Source organism: Solanum dulcamara, chromosome 5, assembly GCF_947179165.1.
Source record: "Solanum dulcamara chromosome 5, daSolDulc1.2, whole genome shotgun sequence".
In the NCBI taxonomy this organism is placed as follows: domain Eukaryota; kingdom Viridiplantae; phylum Streptophyta; class Magnoliopsida; order Solanales; family Solanaceae; genus Solanum; species Solanum dulcamara.
In genome coordinates, this window is record NC_077241.1 from 79650770 (window position 1) to 79664028 (window position 13259).

The 13259-nt window shown below is 34.2% G+C and overlaps 1 protein-coding gene across 1 annotated transcript; it reads right to left on the reverse strand.

Annotated features, from left to right (window-relative positions):
- Window positions 1-323: 323 nt before the first annotated feature.
- LOC129890232 (protein HLB1) lies at window positions 324-11512 on the reverse strand. The gene is made up of 14 exons (XM_055965801.1): window positions 10855-11512; window positions 9600-9719; window positions 8333-8402; window positions 8012-8125; window positions 7401-7484; window positions 6451-6501; window positions 5868-5897; window positions 5649-5711; window positions 5435-5500; window positions 5070-5198; window positions 4570-4605; window positions 3665-3784; window positions 1940-2125; window positions 324-699 (listed from the first exon to the last, which is right to left on the reverse strand). The coding sequence occupies exons 1-14, from the start codon at window positions 11373-11375 to the stop codon at window positions 589-591; spliced, it is 1701 nt and encodes a 566-aa protein (XP_055821776.1). The 5' UTR covers window positions 11376-11512; the 3' UTR covers window positions 324-588.
- Window positions 11513-13259: the final 1747 nt, after the last annotated feature.

Sequence of the window (13259 nt, forward strand, 5' to 3'; positions counted from 1 at the left end):
TTTGAAAATACACATCAATTAATCATGATTTAGGCATAAGTATGTGTGTCTTGCATTCATTAGTTTTAGAGTAAACACGCAGGATTAATTTTTAAACAATTAGTGTATTTTGTTGTCTATCAGATTAATTAAAAGTTAATTGCAGGTGTCTACAGTAAAGAACACGAATAACCTGAGAAATGCCAAGTAACTTGCTATGATTAGGATCAATCTTCTTTACAATGTCTCTGAATATATCTTAAATCCTTACCAAATGCATAACTAAAATAGCTATGCAGCATTTCCTCTTTCAATTTAAATAAGCAAATAAACTCGATAGACAATCACAATAAGAACCAAGAATTTAATTCAACAAAGTCTCTTCCTTATTCCACATCTATGAAACATCAGTCCAAGCTCAAATATCTGTAGTCCTGTGACGTACATCCGCTTAAAAGAGGAACTTCAATGAACCTCATTTCATGTGAAAAATCAAATAATATACAAGTGTACAATAGCAACAGACTCCAGAGGCTAATAAATCAGGCTTTTCTCGAGCAGGAATCCCACATTTGAGGTTGATCATATAACTAGTTACTGGCAAAAAACTTATGAAGTGATGATGCCTGCCAAAACATCACTCTTGCCCCTTGCACCTATCGTGTAAACCAAACGAATTGCATCAAGCCACCAGTCCAAAGATTCCCATGAATCAGCTATCTGAGAAATAGAAGAATGTCACAAGATCATGCAAAATGAAATTTTCCAGTGTATGTAAAATACTATTAACTCCAAAACTGAAGAATGTAAAATTTAGGAGGTGTTCCAATCAAAAGAGTAATCTTAAAATGAACATATTTAAAACTTTGTTTTCCCACTCACCCCTTCACCTACAAGAAGGAACTCATGGAAAACATAAAACTAATGAGTAATGTTTCATGAATAAAAAGAATGATGATCTGCACATAATGTTCATGCTCACCTCTGGGAACCATTTTTTATGTTTTCAGAACAGATCAAATGTAGATAGCATCATTTGTAAAGGTAGCTTAAAGTTAGTGAAATTACCACGACATCTTTGTACAAACCTGAAAACAAGTCCTATCTAAAGGTAATAATCTTCAGCTCGAAAAGTCCAGAGTGAATGTAATTGAGTGGGCTAGATGTAAGATAAACTGATAAAGATATGATAAATGGGTCTGTTCAAAGAGTAGGTAATATCTGAAGACAACCCAAATGCAGTTTTCAGATGTTACCAAAGCAGGCCTTTTTGTGGCACGGGAGTAAGAGAGGGAAGGAGGGCATTACAATCATGGAAGGTTTTTCACTATGACCACAGAGAATGAAAAGTAGATTTAACATAATCAAAGTAGACATAGATAGCTCATAAAAGTCAACTCGTGTCTAAAGAATAACCAAATTTCCATCACAAGATGAAGAAAGGTGAGTTGGTCACCACAACAAATGGTCAAGGACAGTAAAGGGTAGGTTCGAGCTTGATGTCAATAATATTCCATAAAATTCCAAACACATAGGCTTAAGGCACTATGAAAGGATGGACCCATTTTGCAAAGGAGGCAATGACTTTAAGAATATCAAATCATCTGCTAAAGGAAGCAATCAAAACACCCTACGCAGAAAAAATTAGCTTTTGTTGATGAATTACAACTAGTCACCGTCCTTTTAAAATAATCCATAGATGACTTGTAATTCTCATTGGCCATGTTGTCAAAGAATATAACTCTCAACTAATTAAGAAACATATGTATTGCTGTCTCCAGTTTATAGGTTTGTATAGGACTGGATCTGACACTGACTATCATCAAGTTAGAGGATATAGCACTCAAACTACTACTGTTCTCTAAGGCATATTTCATCCATGAGCTCAAATAACTATCAGAAGTAACCGCAGGAGACATCATAAGTGGAAAATGTGAGTTGAGAAAGCATGAAGAATTACCATGTAAACTGGCCCATGAATCGTATCAATACAAAGGCCTGCACCAGGTGGTAATGTAAGATCTGCACATGCTGATACAGAGATGATATCCGGCACATCAACTTTAATTGCTTGTCTACTAGGACTCATATCTGCTGAATTTGATGAAAGGCTTCCTGACATGTGTCTTTGATCAACTTTGCTGATCTGTCCAAGCAGGAAAAGAAATTAGTAAATTACTAGTAAGGAAACTAGAATTATGTATCAAATAAAACATGCAAGAACATTCAGATCCATCATGTTGAAGTCATAATTAAGAGGATAAGTGTGTGCTCTTTCTAATGGCTTAAACTTTTTAAATGAGATGGTCACACACTTCAACATGATATAAAAGCGGGTTGATCTCCTATGTTCCAGTCTCACTGCCAACTATTATCAAATAGAATTTCCATGTGTTTGGCCATGAAACAAAAACAAGTTTGCATGTGAAGGAACGTGTTGAAGTCATAACTAAGAAAATGAAAATGTGTTCTTTCTAACAACTTAAGCTTTTAGATGAAACGGTCACATATGTCATCACTACTAAAAGGCAAATATGTCTTGTCATCTACTTGATCGATCTAACAGAAGAATATATCACTTTGTGCACATCAAATGAATTTAATGTTGACCTTAAGGGAAATAGAGCATTCTCCAGTTCAAGTGGGAGACTAGAACTTGATGACAAAGAGAAAATAGCAAATGCAAAATAGTCACAAAACTGTAACATGGTAGGCTTTACATAACTGATATGCAAGACTAGAAGTTCAAAAGGATCATGCATATAATGATAAGCAATAGTAAGGTCCGACCACGTGATCTGGTCATACTTTTCCAGAGTTGAAAACAATAAGGACCCGTTTGGCCATAAATTTTGCAAGTATTTTTTGGGAATTCTTTTGGCAAAATCTGTTTGACCATAGAATTTGTCTAGTTTTTGTGAAATTTTGAAAACCAAATCCTAAAATCTTGTTTTGGGGCAAAAATATAGCTATTGATTTCTTTTAAAATTTTAAAACTTACCCTAAACTTTTATATTTTATAAAAAAAGTCCATATATTTATAACTGCAACTAATTCCTCTCTACCCTTTTCAGTTATCTGACGTGGAAATACATGCTCACCATGAAGAGATTGTTGGTAGAATGTGGGAAGATTATATTAAAAAATAGCTAGTTAGTACCATTGTTATTATTTATTTTTTCACTAATGGATCTTCGTAACTAATTGTAATTTGACGAATTGTAGTAGCTAGTTATTGTGTTATTAGTAGTTTTTATCAAAATATTGTGTTATGATTTTAGGATAATGTATTATCTAGTTAAAAATAATTTTGTGCCAAACTTATCAGTATTATTGATAGTTTTTAGAACTTATTCGGTATAAGTCATGTTTCATGTTTTTCAAAAAAAAAGGTGACATATGTTTCCAAAAACTATGGCCAAAAACATTTTGAAATTTCAATCCAAACTTTACCCAAATCTGGTCTCCCAAAATTATTTGGGAATCTATGGCCAAACACTAGCTTAATTTAGTTGTGCCATTATAATTGTAGTGAAACCTCATAGCATGAAAATTTTGAATGCAAGACATGTTTCCATATGAAGGTAGACTATTAAACTCCCTGTGAAGAAAAAAAGAACCAGGCTCGTGTCCATAACATATTGTGTATTTATTGCTAACAAACTGAGGCATGGAGTGTTTTCACCTGTTGAAGTCCTTCGTGATTCAAAACAAACTGAGAACGCTTCCAGTCACTGTGTGGTGCGAGTGGATTACCAGCAGGTGGTGAAGTGAGATATCCGACCTTTAGGTAGGGCAGAGGTAGCTGAAACAGAGAAGTGCTTTTAGAGCTTGATTGCATGATTTGACTTGACAAACTTACATGCCCAGTAAGATCAAATATGCCCAAAATTAAAAAAGCTTCACCACATGCTTATCTCAATAATCAAAATATTACATAATAAAAGCACTTGTTTCACTAGACTACTGCAAATGATATTTGACGGCAAAGCAATAAGCTTTTTTTTAATAAAAAAGGGAAGGGATCCAACCTAGTAATGATTAAAATTAGAATTACAAGATTATCCTATGTAGTTGCAAAATAAAAACATGTTCTCTATTTTCTATTTTCTTACTGACCGGAGAGAGCGAGCAAGAGAGAGAGAGAGAGAGAGAGAGATTAGTTTAACAGGTGAAACCGACTTCACATTGACCCTTCTCCTTTTGCCGTACTAAACAGCTCCACCGAATATACTAATAAATAAAACGAGTATTTTCTAGTTCATATAAAAGCTCTCAACCATTTTGAATTTTGACCATCATAATGTAAAATTAATGTTCCATGCTATGCCAAAATGCTGTCCACTTCTTTTGAACGGAAACCTTCTCCCTCATTTATATTGTTAAGAAAATGTACGAAACTCTCATTTTGATTCTTCTAAGATTTCAAATCTATCAAAAAATAGGCTCTATCTCCTGTTTGAGTTCACTTCTCTTTAGCTGCATATAATTTCAAATATACTCCTGAGTTACATGCGTAATAAAACAAATACAACAAAATAAGAAGGGGGGCTATTTCAGAAACTACAGGATCCAAGCAAAAATACATACCATAGATCGCACAAGCTTCAAGGCACTTGTATAAACCTGCAGAACAACAGCCAGCTGAAATGAGGACAACAGAGAAGGTGGGAACTGCACAACAAGTTAAAACAGAAGAATAGCCACTGGCTTGCCGATCACAACTTTCCTTCGCTAGGCAGCAGAATTATGATTAAAATCTTGAATTCCCTTCCCTTGGAATGTGTATCACCAGGGTACAAGGTTAATAATCTCTTTTGATACGGCTAGCCAAACCAGATTATAACGGCTAGCCAAACCAGATTATAGAGTTAATAAGCAATAATGACACCAGCACCAACAGTTACCATGTCAGTGGTAGATTAGTTTGAAGAAATTGGAAGGGAAGGCATGGATTAAAGATAATGCATTTCTAACTTCACTCAATGTTTCCACTTCACTCCTTCCCTTTTCATCAAAACCAATTTTTATACAAACAGAAATATAATGGAGATAAATGGAATAATATATTTCAAATATAAATGACATACCGAGTAATTTGGTTTAAGTGCATGTGCAGCAGCAATGTAAATTGCAGACTGGCTGTACAACTCATTAGGAGAAATCTCTTTAGCATTAACAGTTCCCCCTGTTCTTGACATATCCTCTGCTAATCCATACTGCAAGAGAATGGTGCAAAAAGAAGGTTATCATCATTTCCACTTTGTATCGTAAGTAAATTGCTCCCAGTTGTTCCATCATTTGATAACCAGAGTCAACGATCACTATGAGTTAAGACTCCTTTCACATTGTTTTAAGTTTTTTCAATTTTCACTTGAAAAAGGAGGAGGTTGCTGTAAATGATCATCACTCTCCCAAGTACAGAAGCCAGAAAGAGCAAATATGTTAAACCCACCAGAACAGTTCCAAGGTTGTAGATTGCCCTATGGAAATCAAATTGAAGTTGGATTGCTGCGCGAAACTGCAAGTTCATAAGAATTGATGAGTGATGTGTGAGCATAAACAAAAATCAGACAAGCGATGTTTTTTAGGATTCTATCAAACTGCTGGACCTATATGACTTTGCAGCTTGTTCTTCATATTTCGACTGTGTCAAATAACAGCAGTACCTTACTAATTGCTGTTTTGACAATTGTTAGCTTTTCTCTGGCAGGAACAATTGCACTGAGTTCCTGGATGTATTTCGAAAAGTATAAGGTGAGATTTCGATTCGGCAAACTGAAATACACAGCAAAACTCAGGAACTATAACAACATAAACTACACTAAAGTCAATATTTTAAAGTCTGGAAAAAATTGTCCAGAATAGGTTTTTTCAAGTAAAGATACCTGCAGCGCAAGTCCCCAGTTGTTCAATGCCTGGAATGACAGTCAAAGGAATTAGAGTAGGAAAAACTCTTAAGGACAAGAGATCAAAGGTAGATCAATATAAGGTAAAATAATGCATCTCAGGAGAAAAGCAGCAAACTTTTTTCATACAGACAGAGAAAAGCAACAAATTACATATGAAATGAAGGCCAACGTCTGCTTGACCAGAAATTCACAAGCATAACATATAGAAAATAGTTCAACATAAAAACCATTTAATAACTCCAGTACAAAAGCAGATCAATTACACGACCCCCAGATTAAAAAACAAAAGGAGATTAATAAGCTGGTATGTTGATCATAAAAGATATAGTACAACTGCATCCTTTAGAAAGAGTTATATGACATACTGGTAATTGGTATACCCAAAGAAATTACAAGGCCTGTGTACTAACAAATTGGAAAAATCAGAAGAATATCTTCGTTGTTATTTGTGATAATACAGCCTTCACAAAAATAGCATTCAAAAAAACTATGGTCTGGAAAGGAAAAAACAGGGACAAATAGCCACTATTACGGTTACCTAAACTATATTAGAAATTACCTGTGGACTGTTCCAATTGAGCTGGACAGCCTTTTCATAGTTCTTTGTTGCCTGAAAATATAAAAGAATAAGAAAAGTTTTTTGAATAAGGACAAGTTTTATTGTTATTGATGAAATCATAAGTTGCCAATCAAAACATAAAAAAATGTGTTTGTATCCTGTTTCTAGAAATATCAAAATAATACATTTTCTCTAATTATATGAAGTTTTCACAACCAAATAGAAGATCTTTGGAAGGATTAAAAGCAGTTTTTGAACAAAGTTGGAAAGAAGAAAAGGACGAACATGCTAGTGAGCCGTGGAAAGGTAGTGCAGAGGTGGGAGAAGGGAATGATGTGGAACAGCAATAGAGGATAAAAGGGGCGACAGCAACAGATGAAGAGGAAAAAAATATATGGGAAGGAAATCATATGAATAGGGTGACAAAAATGAGGTTGGGGTTGGGGAGGAGGTGGGAGCGATAGTATTGACGATGGGGGGTAAAGGTGAAAGGGATGCTTGGTGTTGAGAAGAATAGGGAACAAATAAAGCAGAGACACGTTTTTTCTTTCTTCTTGTGTTTGTGTGCACGCATGAAAGGTGTATCTAGAACAGGAACAATTACAACACCATCGTTTGAATTTTCTTCTCAACCTTCTGAAACTTAAAACAAGAAACCAATTTCTTGCTACCAAACAGCCCCTCAATTAGGTAACAAAGAAATAATAAGGCAAATGATACCAAAGTGGTTGTTCAAGTGTGACAATAATTCAGAATAACTTCTGCTTATCAAAAAATAATCAGAATAACTTCACATATCTTCATCCATGGATCTTGCAAACGTTATACATCTATTGACAGAACATAGAAACATAGATGAGGAAAGATGTCTCTCATCTATAAGGACCAAACAGACACTCTTTTCGCCCATGAGGAAATGAGAGAAAATAACATAATAGAATTGACAATACCTGCTTCCAAAGTTCTTCAGCTTCTTTTGTACGACCCCGGATTTTGGCTCGATCAGATATTGCAATGGCCCAATTGTAGTAAGCCTAAGATAAATAGGAACAAGACATAGATAAAACAAGCAATGCCCTTGTTCAGAAGCTGAAGGAATCTTTACCAATCTTCCATATCGTGTTATAATACTTTAACTGTAATACTATATATTGATATTATATGTGTGTGGGTGCATGTCAATATTAAGAGTAGGAACTTCTACAAGCAATACCAATTGCTCCTGCAACTCAATGTCAATGAATCCACTTCAATGGAAAGGGGACAATACAGTATTAAATTTGCAATTTGGTACAAGGTCGTGGGTTTGCTGCCGGGAAATGATAAAAAGGTCATATTAAAAAGAAAATCATCAGATAGAAAGCTAATATGTATGACAATAGCGGGAGATCACAACTAGGCCAATAAATAGTGACTTTTCATTTAAAGTACTCTGATCTTCAGGTAAATATTACTTAATCCAACATCACAATGTAACCTAGACCAGATTTACACAAATTTACATCTTAATATACGAATTGTAAAAAAATCAAAAGACTATTAAAAGGTTTTGAATACATACATCATTCAGTGTAGGACAAAGACGGGTTGCCTCCTCATACTTTTTGCATGCCTGTTCGAGCAAAGAATCTTTTGAAGGTGAAGTGGAATCTGGGCTTACATTATCTGCACTTTCCTGCATGAAAAGTCAAAACTATGAAATATTGAACCAAGAATAATTTCTATGGAAGGAAGATTCAGATCCTTTGATACGTAGATAATGGGATTTCTCTTTCTCGTTTTCTTTTTCCATATCTATAGGTCGTTCCTAGAAAAAGCTTGCATAGGATGACAAAAAGAAAATTGCAAACAATCAATCCAGAAAACTAAGAAACCAAATTACTTGAAGAACCAGTGCCCAATTATAAAGCGCATCATAATCTTCTTGATTTCGCTCTAGTGCACTAGCATACCTGCACAAAGATCAGAACTCAGATAGGCCTGCATGAAATATCAAAGCTTAATATGTGAAAGATTTCTATGCAGTTCAGAAAACAGATACACAAGAATTGTGGGCAAATGCACTAACCAGACCAACAACAATTTACCCGTTGTAATCCCACAAGTGGGGAATGCATTAACCAGAAAAAAAAAGAAACTAAACAAAGTCACCAAGAAATCCCACATTGACAGAAATGAGAAATCTATTCTCAACATGGCATGGAACATACTGAAACTATTGTTTCATACTTCAAAGTTTTTTTCTTCTTCTTCTTCTCCCATAAGATAGCAGTTCATTTTGTGGTCCTAGCGAAACATTTCAAAAGTATACAATTAATTTTCATGTTTTGAGATGAACGACGAGAGCACTCAGTGAATACTCTATCAGATCCAGTCACGAACTACTTTAAAGGGGTAACTATCTCACATTCCGATCACCCATGGAGAAAGTCTTGGAAAACGGAACTCCCCATAAATTGGCATGTTTAAGTTGGTTGGTGGATAAGGAGGCTTGCCTAACCCAGCACAACCTACAGAGAAGGGGACTATATATCTATAACAGGTGTGTTTTGTATGACAGTAATACGAAGATGCAAATCATCTTTTCATTCACTGTAAATTAATCAATTGGATATGGAGCATGCTATTGGATATATTTGAGGTGAAATTGACCATGCCAAAGACAATAAAGGAGATATTAGTAAGCTGGACCAGAGGAGGAATTTGGTAAAGTTCAAAATTTGAATACCATAGTGCAATTGTCTGGTGGATGATTTACGGTGAAAGAAATCATTAATATTCTGAAGAAAACAAGGAAAGAATGCTCAGATAATACAATTGCTTTTGTGTCAAGTTTTTTTGGAAACGAAATTGATACCACGTTAGACTTCTACTTTTATTACAGGATTGAAGAGGAACTGAGTTTTGCCTTTTGCAATGTACACTCCCAGCACCCACTTAGTATTCGAGAAATCACAAAAAAAATCATTACCTATCAAATAAATAACAAAAAAAAAGAACTCTAACTTCTTGAAGAAAGTGAATTGTCTGGAGACCTCTTGATTTACAAACCATAAAACTTGTCATGAAATTAGAATTTGGAATGACAGCCTAAGCCCAATTAAGATATGTGACAACATAACTAAAATGGTGCTAAAGATTAGATATACCTCCGGGCAGCATATGTTAGAATCCGTTGGCGAGATCGGCCCTCCTCGTCAGCACCTGTGACACTGTTAATCAACTCCAAGGCGGCATTACTTTCTGCAAGCTGCTGACTACTCTGTTGACTGGAGAATCAAATTCACAAGTAACAGGAAAATGTAAGTTATAGGCTTCTTAATGTTCAGAAAAAGAAAAGAATGAAAAACAGTAGATGTAATGAGGTATTGAGGTCAAGCCGAAGTATTTGTGGTTGTAGAAGTGATTTAAAATAAACAGCAGAGATTGTTCAAAAGATGATAGATTAAATAAATTGATTGCATAGTTAAAGCAATCAAAATGCCTTCAAATGTTACATCTCTGGAGAAACTTAGCTATTGGGAGCTATTATTTTAACATCAAATGGAACTAGTAATCCTTCTATCTCTCTTAAATTCAGATTCAAATTTGGAATTAGATTGATGTTAAATCACCATGAGGTCTGAATCGATCTCGAGGATCAAAATAGAAGCCTCAACTAATTTGAAGCATGAATTACACATGAGGCAAACTTTCAGCTTTTAACCCATGACTATGCCATCTAGGCACTTAAAATACTTTAAATTCATTTTGTGCTTTAGACATTATTTTTGTGTTTCATTATATGTACAGCAATATCAGTGGTCAAGACAAGAAGGTAGCAGAGTGTGGTATCTACTGATGCTGGCATCCTCATAACTCATAGACCAGTCATCATCATCTTCAATCATGTCCATTTTCTTGTCAAATTTTGTTAGTGCTTTGTTTACTTTCATTCATGATTATTTTCTCCAAGCGAGTGTGCTTTCTTGCCTTTGTGTCTGCTATATTATAATCTTCTTCAATCTTGTCTACTTTTTTGGTCAAAATTTGCTTGTGCTTCATATATTTTTGTTCGTGATAATTTCATTGACTGAACTTTGTTGCGTTAGCATCAATGACAGTTAACTCGACGAGTATATTTTACAATCAAGGATACACTTTTAATGTCACACAAAACACCACCTTCTTAAATTAACTAGTTTTGTAGTAAACTTTTCGTTGTCTTTTATTTATCTTCATTCATGATCATATCAGCAGTCAGCTACAGTTTACTTGGATGAGTAAGCTATAAATTGGAGAATGCATCTGATTCAATCTAACATGTTGATGATATTTTTAGTTGATAAGTACATATTAATGATATTTTCAATTCTACAATTGAAAGATGCATTGCATTTTATAGAGAAGCCAGCGAACACAAACCTGTGAGGTGTGTCGTCTTCTCGTCTTTCAGCTTCAGAATCTTCATTGGCATCACCATTCTTCAATTCATCCAACAACTCCCTCATTGTAAATGTTCGGCTACCTTCATCCTTTTTTAGCTTCTTCGAGCTGCTCACCGTTTCATTAGATTCAACAGTATCATCCTTCGGCTCATCCGCTTTGGGATCTGAGTCACTTGTCTTGTTCGATGGGTTCAATTCCGAGGCCTCTGCATTGTTCAATTGTACATCTCCAGACTGGCTAGAAATATCTCTCTCATTTGCCTTGGGATCTGCATCACTTGCCTCGTTGGATTTCGTCAATATCTCGTCAGATTTTGAGGCCTCTGCATCGTTTGATTGTACATCTTCGGATTGCGCAGCAAATTCTTTGGATTCCTCGAGTTTCGGATCTCCCGCGCCGACTGCTGGTGCTTCCCCCAACAGGATCGCGGGGTCTGTGACGGCGGCCGGAGCTTCTGCTTCTTTTTGCAATTCCGTTTGGTCGGCGGTTGAGGACATGGTGATGAAGCAGAGGAGGAGTTAACAATGGCGAAAATCAGTTTGAATGTGAATCTCCGAGCTAATGACGAAATACATGTGACAAAATTGGTTTAGATGTAAATTACAAGGACTAGTAAATCATAAAACAAAAAATGGTGGGGCACAAGAAGCAAATCTAGAGACTTTTGAGGTTTACAACAAATTTACAGAACTTTAGAGGGAGGGAAATACTAATATTATGGACTATGGAGTAACTCGCAAGATGAACTTTTATGTATAATACTAACACTAACAAAATTCGTTTTCACCCATAACTTCTGATAAATGTCAATTGTGTCCTTATCTTGCTTCCGATATTATTTTTTTGGGTAATAAACAATTAAGTATTATTATAGACAAATCAAATATTTACACTTAAATTTAGGGGTGTTCATGGTTTGGTAAAAATCAATCCAAATCGAAAAATTAAATCAAATCAAGTAAATAAATCAATTTTTTAGTTGGTTTGATTTTATATTTTTAAAAATCGATAATATTTGATTTTGTTCAAGAAAATCGAAGAAATAACCGAACCAAACCTACAATTATATACATATATTTTTATAATTTTATATACATAATATATTATTTTTTATGAACACTTTGTTATGCAAAAAATGCAGCACACATAAATCATTAGCTTATGCATTATTCAATAAGTTTAGGTTATTTAGTACATTGAATTAGCTAACAATATAAGTAGGAAGTTAAACATAATTAAAGTTGTGGTATAAGAATTATAAGATCCAAAATGATTCGAAGATAATTTATTTATTTATTGAATCAATTATTGTCTTTTTTTCTCTTTTGAATGAATCGTTATTTTTATTTTTGTGTATTATTAATAACCGAATAAGCGAATCAAATCAAACCAAAACCGATAACAACCAAATCGATGAATATATATTTTATTTGGTTTAATTTGATTTTAATAATTTTAAATTAATTTAATTTTAACTTTGATCAATAATCGACCCGTAAATACCTCTACTTAAAAGCACTCTAGAGAATTTAACCACCTTGTAAGTTGTAGGCATGGTGACTCTGAAATCTCAAACAGAAAGAAACAATTAGTTACAAAATTTCTGTATTAAGTATAATCTTTAAAACTCCACCTTTTTTGTAATTTCCTTTTTGATTTGTGTATGAACTATTTTTGTATTTATAGCTAGCCCCCTAAATTATTTTTCATGTATGATAAGTCATTATTGCAGTGGTCAATTCCTTCTTAAATTGTTCTCAAAATATTTCTTTAAGCTTCCTCAAATACTGAACGACCTATCTTCTAGTTCAGCTAAGTTTCTTCCTCACACGGACAATATTGTGTATTCTTAGCTGGTATATGCAAATATCAATCAAATTCCAAAACTAAACTTGAAGTTATATTTGAAAATAACTTATAATTTTTTTTTTTTTGTAATTGTATTTAAGTAAATTCAATTGATCAGATTGTATGAAAATAGAGGTCCGTATTTGATGTTTTGTGTGATAAGAATGTGAGTTATTAAGACACATAAATTTTTATTTTTATTTTATAAGATGATTGTTAAATTAAATATGTGAATGGGTCGTAGTGTTGACCAATAAAAAACTTGCACATTAAAAAATTAAAGTGATTGAGATGAGGATATTGAGACGGATGTGCGAGCATACCAGAGAGGATTAAGAATAAAGACATTAAGGATAAGGTGAAAGTGATCTCTATGGTAGACAAGACGAGAGAAACGAAATTGAGAAGATTTAAGCATGTAAATAGGAGATGCATAAATGTCTCAGTGAGTGAGAAGGTGTGAGAGATTGATCACGATTAATTTGAGAAGATGTAAATCGAAAAAGTATTGAAAACAAAAGTGGTAGATAAAC